This window comes from Poeciliopsis prolifica, unplaced genomic scaffold (assembly GCF_027474105.1).
Source record: "Poeciliopsis prolifica strain line A6 unplaced genomic scaffold, Auburn_PproV2 SCAFFOLD030, whole genome shotgun sequence".
Taxonomy (NCBI): Eukaryota; Metazoa; Chordata; class Actinopteri; order Cyprinodontiformes; family Poeciliidae; genus Poeciliopsis; species Poeciliopsis prolifica.
This window is the reverse complement of record NW_026562405.1, coordinates 4,713,169-4,726,478: the sequence shown is the minus strand read 5'-3', so window position 1 is coordinate 4,726,478 and position 13,310 is coordinate 4,713,169. Positions and strand designations below refer to the sequence as shown.

At 39.3% G+C, this 13,310-nt stretch overlaps 1 protein-coding gene across 1 annotated transcript in view; it reads left to right on the top strand.

Moving 5' to 3' along the window:
- il17rd (interleukin 17 receptor D) overlaps nucleotides 1-12,884 on the top strand; it is a 33,886-nt gene extending 21,002 nt beyond the window's left edge. Inside the window, exons 4-16 of the mRNA XM_055050130.1 lie at nucleotides 717-835; nucleotides 1,047-1,167; nucleotides 1,304-1,348; nucleotides 2,074-2,225; nucleotides 3,928-3,993; nucleotides 5,048-5,102; nucleotides 5,298-5,408; nucleotides 6,342-6,526; nucleotides 6,604-6,719; nucleotides 7,629-7,880; nucleotides 8,544-9,008; nucleotides 10,302-10,573; nucleotides 11,559-12,884. Coding sequence (XP_054906105.1) covers nucleotides 717-835; nucleotides 1,047-1,167; nucleotides 1,304-1,348; nucleotides 2,074-2,225; nucleotides 3,928-3,993; nucleotides 5,048-5,102; nucleotides 5,298-5,408; nucleotides 6,342-6,526; nucleotides 6,604-6,719; nucleotides 7,629-7,880; nucleotides 8,544-9,008; nucleotides 10,302-10,573; nucleotides 11,559-11,662 — 2,063 coding nt within the window. The 3' untranslated portion in view covers nucleotides 11,663-12,884. The remainder of the gene's footprint in view (nucleotides 1-716; nucleotides 836-1,046; nucleotides 1,168-1,303; nucleotides 1,349-2,073; nucleotides 2,226-3,927; nucleotides 3,994-5,047; nucleotides 5,103-5,297; nucleotides 5,409-6,341; nucleotides 6,527-6,603; nucleotides 6,720-7,628; nucleotides 7,881-8,543; nucleotides 9,009-10,301; nucleotides 10,574-11,558) is intronic.
- Nucleotides 12,885-13,310: the final 426 nt, after the last annotated feature.

Sequence of the window (13,310 nt, the reverse complement as noted above, 5' to 3'; positions counted from 1 at the left end):
CAGGAAACAAAGGGACAGGTCCAAATTATGTCCACAGAAATGCGTCCCATAATCATTTCCGAAAGTATTTTACTCTGATTTAGAGAAAAAAAAGTTTGAATTTGGAGGAACATAAACTGCAGCCAGAGGTTCACTTTAATTCAGGACTGCAGACATAGGCTGCGTCATTCACACCAGGCCTGTTTGGTCCACTTTAATCAAACTTTAGTCCGTTTGTTTCGAAAGTCCGGTTCGTCTGGGGAGCTATGAATGCTTAATTTAACTCTTATGGAAACCAAAACAGCAAACTCTGAAAACTTCAGCCTGTGTGGTTTACCGCCAAGCAGATTGGAGACTGATCCAAAAGCAGGAATTGGACTACACTGCAGTGCATTATGGGTAAATACAACCAAAACAAACACGCTAGTCTCGCAGTAGCAGAAAAAATGGTTCATGGTTTTTTGCCAAATACAAAAGAGATATTTGTGTCGTTTATTTTAGTGGTTCTTAGTGCAGTGCCTCCAACAGCTGAGGAGAAGAACAGGGTTTTTGTTCAATTAGTTTGGATTGTTTGACTCAGTGCAACGTTAAAGTGAAAATGTAATGTTGTCAGTTTTAGCTAACTAATAACCTTGAAGAGGACATGCAGAACGTTTTTCTATATTCTAAATGTTGGGAGTATAGAAAGAAGAATGGAGAGGACAGATGAAACCGACATTTCCATCTTATCGCTGCAGGAATCGAACACATTAAAGGCTTCAGAGTTTATCTGGAGGACAAAAATCCAGACGGGAAGCAGTGTCAGCACCTGATCCTCAAAGACCCGCGGCAGCTCAACTACTCCTTCAGGAGCACGGTGAGATCTGCGTAGAGCAATATCCTCACACTTTCCGAACTGAAGCCAGAAAGGTTTTCGTTACTTAGGTTATAAATGTAAAGAAATGAGGCGACATTACGACTGGTGCACAGTAGTGTGTAAAATAAACTTCTTGTGATTATTCGTTTGCTTTCACTCAGCTGTAATCTGACTACTAGATTTAATAATCAGCATTTTTCTCCTCATGCAGAAGCTGAGCAGTCAGCCATTCAGTAGTTTGACCTTTGACACCGACTACATGGTTCGTGTCGTTCCTTTCCCGTCTCTGATGAATGAAAGCTTCTTCCCTCCGTCTTTCCTGAGGACCAACTGTAAGTCACGTTTGGACGAGCTTGATGAATTACTTTGTAATTAAAACCCTGTTAAAGTGTCTCGATTCATCAGGGAAGAGAAGAAACGGTTTTATTATACTGAAAGTCAAATATTTATGTGTTTTCCTGTTCACAGCATGTGAAATCCTGCTTGGATCGGACAATCTGGTCTGTAAACCATGTAAGTTCCTCTTTGTGTTCGTCATACGTGAAGCCATGTTGGCTGCATTCACTGATGCACAAGTAAAATCCAATCGTTTCAGCAAATATGACTTAATAAAATTGTTGGAGTGAAGTTATTATAAACTTCTGATCCAAGGGAAAGGCTGGTTATTTTATTAAATGCCCTAATGTCGCCTGTATGAACCTATTTTCAACATATATTGTGTTTTTTTGTTGCTGTGTATGACTCTGACAATTAGTAGATGTTAGTGCTCTGGTTTTGGCAAAAGTACACATATAATTTAAAAGCGCTGAAAGATATAAATAAAACTTTGATGATAAAAGAGGAGAAAGTGTTTAGCTTGCTTAGTGACGGTGACATATCCAAGATGGCGTCCCAACAGAAGCACTCCAAAGTTTTACATTTTACAAAAAAAGACAATTTGAAGGTCAGTTGCAACATGTGCAGAACTTTCATCACAATAAAAAGATGAAACACCTCAAACAGTTTGAGATTTTTGATATTTGAAAGGTAAAAATTTAAATAATTCATACACATAACATTTATATTTGTTTTGTGGTAAAAAAAAAATATGAGACCTGAAACCTTTTGATTTGATGTAAGAATAAAAATAGATCCAGAAGTTGCTACATATTCATGCATGTTGATGTTTTTATCTCATATCATTGCATGTCGGTACACATCCAGAGTTTTGGATTTGAGTTCTGGTTCTGTCTCCTCAGTCTGGAAGCCGAAGACCCTGAACGTGTCTCAGCTTGGATCAAACCTTCATGTGACGTTTGATTTGGCTCCGAACTCCTTCAACTTCCAGCTGTATTACCTGTACTACAGGCTGCGGCAGGACGGGGTCTTCAAGGTGCAACACTGCAGACCAGTAAGGCTGACGGCTCTCTGTGTGCTGATACATGGTGTGAATGAAGCATTATCAAAAATACCAAGATATTTCTATTATACCAGTATAGTTTGATTTGTTTTTTCAAAGTAGCATGTAGGCCTGTCACAATAACAAATGTTTCTAATAAAAATGTCCTATAAGTTATATTCAAGTTAATAATAATTTAAGTTTGTTTATCTTCAGTCAATTAATAGTTGAACTCTCACTTTGCCCAGTCATTTATAGCTTTAGTGTCCATGTGAACGACTGGATTTGGTTCCTCTGTCACACAAAAAGATCTACAATAAAACATCCTCAATAACATCAGTTAAATAATAACATAGAATAAGAACCAACTCAAAAAAAAGGAGAGGTTGTATAAACATGAGTAGAAATCTTTGCAGTTTGTGCAAGAAATGTATCAAGAATAATATGTGCAAAACAATCAAAAACAAATAAATAAAATAACGCTCCAGTCTTGGATTAGTGACCAAGACAACAGAAAGAAACCTTTCTGATTTTTGTTTGCTCAAATGTTTTCATATAATTTAAAATCTGTAGTTTGTTTTTCTAATTTATTTAATTTATTCATGGATTGTGCATATAAAATCTTTCGAGGAGCAGCAAATGGCCCCCGAGCCCCACTTTGAGCACCCTAAACATAATACTGAAGGGTATGAATAATTATGGGCTTAATTGTAAGGTGCAATGAAGGAAGACAGCTGAACTATTAGCTGATGCATAAGCAGCGTTTTTCCTGCTTGTTCCACATCTATTGCAAGTTCGTTTATTAACAACAGCTGAGTTTTCAGTTCTTTCAGGTTAGCCTTTTAAAATGCTAATAAACCTTTTCCTGCGTGCTTCGAGAGACCATAATGTGACCTAAATATCCAACCACATGAAGCGTCTGCTCGTTTAGATCCGCACTGGAAGGTGGAGGGAGCAGACATTTTACTGCCCCCTCCTGGCTGCATCCTCTTTGAAGTCTGTCCAGCGGCTCGGCCCTTTAATCTCTGTAAGTCAGACACATGGGAACAACATGGGACGTCTTCACCCACTCGGTGTTCAAGTGCACTGAGTGTTGGTCTCAGTCAACCAGTTTTAATTTGGTTTTGATCCGTCTGAAGGCGGGTCATGCTCGATTGTTTCTTGGCAAGTATCGCTCCTACATAGGCCTGTCACAATAATACATGTTGCTGGACAATGAATTGTCCAGAAATTATTGCAATAAACAATGATATTGTTGGTTTGGGAGTATTTTTAAGCAATATAATGGCATTGAAATAACAATGCAAGAATAACATTCTCAAAGATCAATAAGTTTATATTCTAATGAACATTCAACAATGAAACTGGAAGATATTTTAAATATCCAAAATAAATACAACAGAAGCAACAAATAAAATTAATTATAAAGTTCTGTCCTTCAGAAAAGGGCCAGTTGCACCAAACTGACTTTTTTTCTTCTTCCAGTTTTTGGTTAAGAGAGAGAGAGAGAAAAGAGAAAACAATAAATAATTTCATAATTAATAATTGAGCTTGTTTTAATTTTTCATGCAACTGATTGATTTATTTATTTAGGGTAGGGTTATTTATTTAACCCTATTTATTTTGATTGATTTATTGATTTATTGCCTATTGCAATAGGCCTGCCTCTAAAAAAAAGATATTTGTGTATGATTTTAGTTGTTTATTTTGGCAGGACCTGAACCAGGCCAGAACGACGTGTGTCCTTCAGGACGTCACACAAGGAACCTACGTAATAGAGGTACATTTTCAAACACCATCATTTTATAACTACTCCATACAGATGTCATAATATATTCCATAACCTCATAATTTCATCCAGGATGTGGCAGTAGTGTCCTTTTAGTGCTTGCAAAATGAAGGTAAGACTTGTGGCTAACAAGAGTTGGTCAGGTTTTACTTCATGCTTGGTCTGAGACATGGAGCGTTGAGGTGGGCGATCAATCAAAATATTACTAATATCAATATCAGCGTCAGTATCAGATTGACACTTTCGTTTCAGATTCTTGAATTTTTATTTGGTAGTTATTGTAGTTTCTCAAAGGTACCTCAGAAAAGATCTTGTTTTGATTTGCTCTCAAATTATATATTTTTTGCGCATTATTTGGTTAAAATGTACACAAATCAAGTTATTAATGTAATTTGAACTTTGAAAGTCTGTCCTAGGTGTGAACAAAATTATTCAAAGGACAATTAAACAATTAAAAGTCAGAAGTTTGATGACATATCCTATTTAATTAAAAGTATCAGTGTTGGCATTGGCGGTATTTATTTGGTATTGGTAGATTGATGCCAAAATGTCCAAACCGTCTGGAAGAAGTTATAAAGTAACCCATCTTTGATCGTCTCATGGCTGTTATGTTGACTTCACAACAGATGCATTCAGGTTCGTTGATTTCATTCCAACAAAAAAGGAAGTCGAGTGGGTGGTTCACGTCGGTCCAGCAGCCTCTGCCCCTATGCGTTAAATAAAATATAGTAAATGAAAACTACTGCAGAGCAATGACTCCTAATGAGCAGCTGACAGCAGTGAGCTGCTGCAAAATGAAACATGACATTAATAATAACAGTTAAAAACATGTGCAAAACCTGGCAAAATTAAATACAAAATACAAAAAATGTCAGTAAATATATTATTTAGATTGAATAAAATTAATTTGAAGAATAAATAAAACAATTTTGTCAAACTTCACATCTGTAATATTGGTGAAAGAAAGCTGTTACATTTGTTCTATGTAAATCATGTTGTGATGTGTTCAAAAATTTACAATAAGTTGTTTGTCTTGTTTTCATAGCTTAGAGACAACAGCAACACGACCAGGAGGCAGATGCAGTACCACGTCAGCCAGGGTGAGGCTTTATGAACGATACCAGTTTTCATTTTAATGCATCTTTTCTAGCATTTAGTCTTAAATAAGTGTCTACCTTGATGTGTTGCAATGCACATAAGTAATATATAGTTGCTGTATTGTACTTTCATGAGTATTATAGAGCCAGATCATGGTTAAAGTTATTTGAATAAGCTGCGTTTGTTTTGTCGTTCAGTCCACTCCCCGTGGGCGGGGCCTATTCGTGCCATGGCCATCACCGTGCCGCTGGTCATCATGTCGGCCTTCGCCACCCTCTTCACTGTTGTGTGTCGCAAGAAGCAGCAAGGTGAGGTCAGCCAGTGAAATTCAGAGCTGCTGCTGAGTCACTGTTCGTGAAACGTTAGAGCTCCTGGGAGCGTCTCAGCCAGGATATTTTTGAAACATTTCATACATAATTCCCACAAGTCTGAAGAGAGCTGCACTATCTTAATAGCACAGCTAGTTTTGCTAGCTCAGCAGTAAGTACTACAGTACATGTCACTGATATTTATCTTAGTATTACACAGAGGTGGGTAAAGTACTCAAAAACTGATTGAGCAATTGTTGTATTTACATTATTTATAAGTTAAATAGGAACGATACTGGAAATGATGTGTTCCTGCAGCCGGCCAGTCAGTGCTGATCATTTATGAGTCATTGAAAAATATGCAAATAAAATTGCCAACATCTTTGCAAATGGAGCCACTCCAGAGTTCAGTTCAACCGAACCGAGACCGAGGTTTGTTGGCAGGACAGAGTTTGCTTTTTTTGGTTTGCATCAGAAAAACGCTCTTATGATTCGCTTTTAATGCTGGATTCTGTAAACTCTCATGTTTTAGTTTCTTTTAATCTGGATGGCTGCTTTTAGCACAACTCCAAAGACCCTGCGTCCTCACACGGGGACAAAAATGCACGCTGAGCAAAAGCCTGGGTCTAATGCATTAGCATTATTTAATGCTAATGCTGACCTCTGATGCTACTGTGTTTCAAAGGAAACTCTTAACTAGTTTTATAAGACAGAAAGTAAAACTGCAGGAACAGTCTAGTTGTCGTTTACATGAATTGGAAAGAATATGGAAAGATCAGAAAACATGAAGGCATCCCAAGATGTTGGTGTGTAAGAATAGGTCCAGATCACATGCTGTGAACTTCAGCAATGCAAATTGACTAGTTTCTCACCTTCCAAACAAGAGATGTTACTTTAGCATGTGAGACATTTGTGACCTCTGTTTGCTATTAGAAAACATCTACAGCCAGCTGGACGAGGAGAGCAGCGAGTCGTCCAATCAGAGCGCAGCGCTGAACAGCGAGCGTCCGTGGCCACGCCCCAAAGTTTTCATCTGTTACTCCAACAGAGATTGCTCCAAACACACCAGTGTTATCCAGAGCTTTGCCTATTTCCTGCAGGACTTCTGCGGCTGCGAGGTGAGATCCAGACAGGATCTGGAAAAGCTGAAATTACCCAAAACGTGAAGGTGTAATGAATCAATTGTTCAATTCAGGTGGTGCTGGACCTGTGGGAACATCTGGAAATGTGCAAAGAGGGTCAGATGTCGTGGTTGAGCCGACAGCTGGATGAAGCAAACTTCATCATCACCGTCTGCTCTAAAGGCCTGCGGTACGACTCCCTTTAATGTTGAAAGCCTGAATTTATTAAAGATGTACATGAAAGAAAGAAAAGTCAGCACCTAAAAACCGTCCTCACCTGCAGGCCTGACTTTAAATAACAGATACCAGATTTCAAAAAGGAACTTCATCTCTTAAGAGTTTTTATGTTAGAATATTTTAAAGGTTTTATTGGCTCTATTGGCCTCTATTTAACAGATGTCAGAGAGGAAAGGTGGATGTGAGAGACAGAGAAGACAAGCTGCAAAGGTCATCAGGCCGGGACTTGAACTTGTGATGGACGTCGTCCTCCATACATGCCTTGTGCGCTTTACCTCTGTGCCAACACTGCACACCTTTTAGTTTTAGAATACAGCAGTTGCTGAAAAGTTAGCAGCTAACTTTTCAGCTTCTCATAAACATTAGGTTTGCTAACGCTAACGTGCTACTCTGATGTGTTACTTAGCCAAAGCTAATGCTAAATGCTAAATTCAACCATATTGAGTCTTACCATGTGTCAGTGACACAATATGATATAACACAGTATATCGGTTCAAACTTGTCTACCTGCATGATCTGATCTTCACTCATAACTTTATTGTTGTTGAGTTTTGCAGATCTGTGGTGCATAGAAGCTGAATGCTACTTCTCCAGACCTGCGAGGTCTGGAAGGTCCAGACAAAAATAACAGCTGTTTACAAAACAGCCAAGTCAATTAGTGTTTTACGGTTTATGTGGAAAAATTAATTTAGGGGAGCTAAAGTGTATTAAACGTTTTCAAAGTTAGCAAAAACAAAAAGCAGCTCAGTTATTAGCGCATTAGCAGAGTGAATTCTTTTTGTGCAGAAAAACAATAAATAATATAACTACTATTATTTACTGTCCAACAGCATTGATTCACTGCTGTCTCCGCCTATCTCAGGTATTACGTGGAAAAGAAAAGCCGCAGAGGCAAGACTCCTGTTGGTCGCAGAAGCAACAGCGGCTGCGGCTCCCCGACCGGCGGATCGCACGGCGACCTGTTTGTCGTGGCCGTGGCCATGATTGCAGAGAAGCTGCGGCTGGCGAAGCAGAACGAGGACGGCGGGGATCCGGAGCTGAGCCGCTTCATGGCCGTGTACTTTGACTATTCGACAGAAAACGACATCCCGACGGCGCTGAGTCTGGCTCCAAGGTAGAAACATGGCTGACACCAGCAGTGGGTCAAAGAGGAACTGTTGTGAAAATTTCATTTGGATCTGAACTGCATCTAAAGCCACGCAGCTGTTTTTTTGGCGATATGTTAATGTCTTTTGTTGTCTGGAAAATGAACCATTTCAAAAACCTCCCAAATGTTGAGTCACATTTGACAGGCACTGCACCGTTGCCTAGCAACCCCAGCAGAGCTCCAGCACGTTTGGTCAGCTTGTTTTACCGCTGTATGTGCCATACAACGGCTTCTAGAAAAGACATAGGTTTTATTGTTGACTTAGCATCCAGAAACCACCAGCTGCATTCTTGTCGGTTGTGCAGGAGGCTCCACTTCTGCTTTTCAAAGATGTACAGTTGCATAGTTGCTCACCTGTTTGCAGCCATTTTCACATGAAACTGTAAACATTGACATTGGGGGGTATGGCCAGGAGCAGCTTGTTTGGATTTAAAGTGACAAGCTGCCCTAAAACAGATCAAAATAGGCAGAACTGACCAGAATAAAATGTCATTATAAGTATAATTTTGTGCAAAACATGTAATGAAGTTGTTTTTTATAGACCATAGACCTAATTTGTTCCAGGAAACATCATGAGTGTCCTTTAATAAACAGAAGCAGTTTCTCAGGTTTATTTTCCCCCTGGTTCAGGCTGAAGCTCATGGATCAGCTGCCGCAGCTCTACGGCCAGCTCCACTCCAGCCAGTCCGCGTTGGCCGACCCGGAGCAGCAGCCCGTCAACATCTCCAGGAGGAACTACTTCCGCAGCAAATCCGGACGCTCGCTCTACGTCTCGATCTGCAACATGCACCAGCACATCAGCCAGAACCCGGACTGGTTTGAGAAGCAGCCGCCTCCCCCAGGAGCGTCTTCGGCTCCGTCGGACTCCTCCTCCTCCAAACACGCTCCTCTTCCTCCGCGGCCAGCCTGCTCCTCCTCCGTGCCTCAGCCGGAGCGACAGTTCGACTCCGGCGTGGTGCTGAACGAGGTTCTAGTGAGGACGCCGTCCCTGGAGGGACAGGAAGGGGAAGCAAGGAGGAACGTGCTGCTGGTGGCCTCTGGCTCCAGTCCACAGCCGCCGCACTGCTCCGCCTCCGTCCCGGGATCCACTTCCAGGTCCGCTGCTTTGGAAATGTCCGGCTGTCATTTCCTTTCAATGCCTCACATTCCTCATTATTACACTGAAGAGATGCACAACATGTCGGTCGATATCGGTCCGATAACTAAAACTGGGCCGATATTAACAACCAATATTTATTTTTATCTTGTTGCTAGGTTTGTCTGAAGTTATTCCAGAAGTTATTGAAATAAACAATAATATTGTTGCTTTGAGACCATTTTCAACTAATTTCTAGCAATGGCAAAACAAAAAAAAAAAACAAGAACGCATTCTCAAAGATCAATAAACTTTAAGTTCTGATGAACATATAACCCTGGAACTGGAGGACATTTTAAATATCCAAAATAAATAAACGAAACAACAAATAAAATTAATTATAAAGTCTCTGTGAACAAAATTGGTCCTAGTTCAGACTATATCACCAGTCTGAAGACTTTTATCATCCAGTTTTTGGTAGAAAGACAAGAGAAAAACGATAAATCATGCAAATGTAAACAACTGAACTTGTTCTAATTTATTATGCCATTAATTGATTTATTGTGCATTGCAACAAACCTAGTTGTTGCCATCTATTTAGTAAACATTGTAGTTTATTAAATAGATGTTGCTAATAGGTAGTTCTTTTCCTCAGAAGATGTCAAAGCAGTTGTGAAATGTAGAGAATGCTGCTATATGTGTCATAGCAGCGTTATGAACATAAGATATCAATATTGCCTCAAATGTTCTCATCGGTGCCATTTGAAATCCTTGAAAGTGGTTGAATTTCAATCTGGTGTTTAAGGTTTGGAAAGTGTTTGACTTCTGTATGAAGAATTGCTCGTTGTAACCCTCCTCCTAGTTTTACTTGCACCCTGATGTTGTTGCAGCGTAAGGAGTAATTTTTTGCTAGTCAACATGCTGCTGATAAGCCACATCCTTCTGCTAGTGCCAACATGCTATTCTCTCTACATGCTGGTGATAGCCCTCATGCTAACATTAGCTTTGTACCTAACAGATGTTTCAGCCAATGAAAGTAGAGCTTTTCTTTTATCGATACTAAAGAGTTGTTTACTTAAAACAAGCTTCTATATCTTACTGATAAGTTACTTGAACATTATTCTTGTCTTTGCTAAGATATTTGCACTAGAAACTAGACTAAAAATACTTAAGGTTTTGTGTTTTTGCTGTGATTAAATAATAATAGTGAATTGAAACTGTCTTCTTTAGTTCATTTGTTTTGTTTTTATCTGGTGATGGAAAAGTTTAAAATTTTTACTGTGGGTATGAACTCATTTGCTTTTTCTCTGCAGATTGTCCACCAGCAGATCTGGAGTTTTACCCGAAGAGTCTTCCTCCTCTTCCTCAGCTCCCTGTGTCCTCCAGGATGAAGAGCGACCGGCCCCGGCCCACACCGAGGAGCCCGGCTCCTCTGGCCCGGACGTCCCGCCTCCTCGGGATTCTGGAATCTACGACTCGTCCGTCCCGTCGTCGGAGCTCTCCATCCCCCTGATAGAGGGACTGTCACATGACCAGGCAGACTCTTCCTCTTTGGCAGACAGCGAATCGTCTTCGTCTGGCCTGGGTAAAGCTGCAGCGCTGCAGAGTTAGATTCATTCCTCATTTAGTTCACAATTAAACAATTAAAGAGCTCAAAGAAATAGAATAGTGGTACTAATGACATGATAACAATGTAAAAACGCTTCGTAAAATTCAATAAACTGTCAATTCTAATGAATCTTTAAGACGTGCTGATGTTAAAAACATTTTTTTAAACTTCAGATGCATCCAGGAATAGTTTGATGATGCATTTTAGGCAATACAATATTTAATTTCTTATTTAAGAAGAAACATATCTGTTTATTTGCATTTTATTGCACTTATAATATTGTATAAAAATGGATTAAATGAAACATTTTCAGAATGTGCTAATTCTTTGTCCAATTAATCAACTAATTAATCATCAAAATAAGAGATGGTAAGCTCCTTCGACGACTTGAACATTTATACTCAGATTGAACTGCATTAATTAGCTGCAATAGGGCTGATAAAACAGTCTGAATATAAATGTTAACTTTTAAAATGTATGAATAATGAAATATGCAAAACAAAAATCATGAGCATTTGGTTTTTCATGTGAGGTTTTTTCCTTTGTCTTCAGTTTTTGTATTGTTGATGCTTAATGTGAAAATAATATAATTGATTTCAGTTACAGGTTGTAACAGCATATTGACAAAAAATTTAAGGATATAAATACTAGAGATGATATGAATATCAATATCCAATATTAATATCACTGCTATGACCGATTACCGATATTAACTGATATTTTATATTTTTTTTACTATCATTTTACAATTTTGGGGGGAAAATGGCCAGAAACAGATAAAAATAGGTACAGGTTGTTTATTTATCAGACCAATGCCAATTATTCTGCATCCCTAATAGTTTTTATTCCCTCTTGAATACATTTGTCAAATAAATAAAACCTAATTAAATGCTAAAAAAAAAAAAAAAAATGCTGACTTTACAGTCTCTGCATGGATTTATCAGCTCTGCTTGTCTTTCAGGTGACGAGGAGCCACCTGCTGTGTCGTCACTTCGCTGCAGCGCGGCCTGCAAACCTCAGCTGCAGCAGCTGGAGCGCAGCGACGCTCATGCAGCATCCCTGTAGCCCGGGCTGCCGGCCAGGCAGGAAGGAACTCTGGCACGATTTGGAGATAAAACCAGAAGACTTGAAGGTGCTGAGGAGTCGAGGAGCTGCAGTCGAAGGGAACGTATTGGTGGTAGCGCCTGGAGTGCACTTGTGGTCAGACCACTAACTACTGATTATGGCCACTGCTGATTCCAGGTTTATGTGAGACCAACAACCACCACGTCCCCAACACTCGCCTCAGGAAAGATTTATTGAATCAAACTAGAGGATTTCTGAACCGCAGACCAAAGCTGTCATCCAAAGACTTGATCTGCTGGTTCATGCAGCGTTTAGACGTGGAGACAGTCTGATGCAACAGGATCGAAGTTCCAACATTTGGTACATTTTCAGCTGCTGCAGTTCTCAGATTTTACGATTGGAGGATTTCTCTTTTGTCTTTGGCGAAAGACCTCAAGTCATTTTCCCACTAGTTCTAATCTCCAGCATTTTTGTTTGGTTGCATTTACCCAGGATGCTCTGCGCTGTTGTCCAATTCCTGCTTTTGCAGCAGTCTGGTTTGCTTAAACCTTTACCAGAGTTCACTTCAACCCAACTGAGTCCTGAGGTTGGTTGTTTTTTCAGAGTTTGATTAGCATCCCCAAACGAACTGGACTTTGTAGGATTAAATGGACTAATGCATCAGTTTATAAAAGTATAATGTTTTTGTTGAGTGAAATCAGCTAAACTCATAATATTCTTGGTTTAAAACTTGTCTTAATGAAGTGCTACTTTATATGTAAATGTTTCTAGTCAATCTTTTTGACGTTTTGAACAACAAACTCTATTAAGCTAATTTCCTGTCACAGAAATGTAATTTATGTTTAAACATTGCAGCAACAACTTGTTGGACATCTGGTTAAAAAGTGGTTCTATGGCCTGATAATGTGATATAATATAAATAGAAGAGTTTTATTTTTGTCCTTGAGTTTGTGAAAAGCAATTTGTTGTATTTTTTTACGTGTTTGTAACTTGTGTCACTCCTGCAATATTTTCACTGTGGTTTTAACATTTTTTAAGTGTTTCAATTTTATAGATAACAAGTTGTCACTCTTAATTCACTGAGGCACAGAAGTACCTGGAGAGGAAGAGTGAAAATTAAATGAAGCGGCTCATTGGAAGATCTTCTGACTGAATTTTAAATCAATTCAAAGATATGTTATTGATCACAAAGGGAAATTAAATGTTGCTGAAACTCAACGTACCCAAGCTTCTTCAAAGATTTGTTTTATATTTTATATTCTGTGGGCAGGAAGAATCTCCTGTAGCAGTCTGTGCTGCAACGGTTGTGAAGAAACCCTCGACTGAAGATATTCTTTTGTAGTGAAGCATTTTTATGAAGAGGATGCTCAAAGCACAAGTTCAGTTCAGATAGAGCATAACGAAAATTGTCTTCATGTGCAACAATCATGCCCGATTACTTAAATAAAACATGAGAACATGCAGTAGCATGGAAGATTTTGTTTCTCCACCTGAATCTGGTAGACTCAGTTTGATTGGGGACTAAAGTTGCAACATTTGCCACATTTTCAGCTGCTGCGGTTCTCTGTCTCACTGCTCAAACTAACCAAACCCTTTGGCAGATAACCTGTTCCCCTCCTCACCTGTTGGGGCGCTGCACCAAGAACCA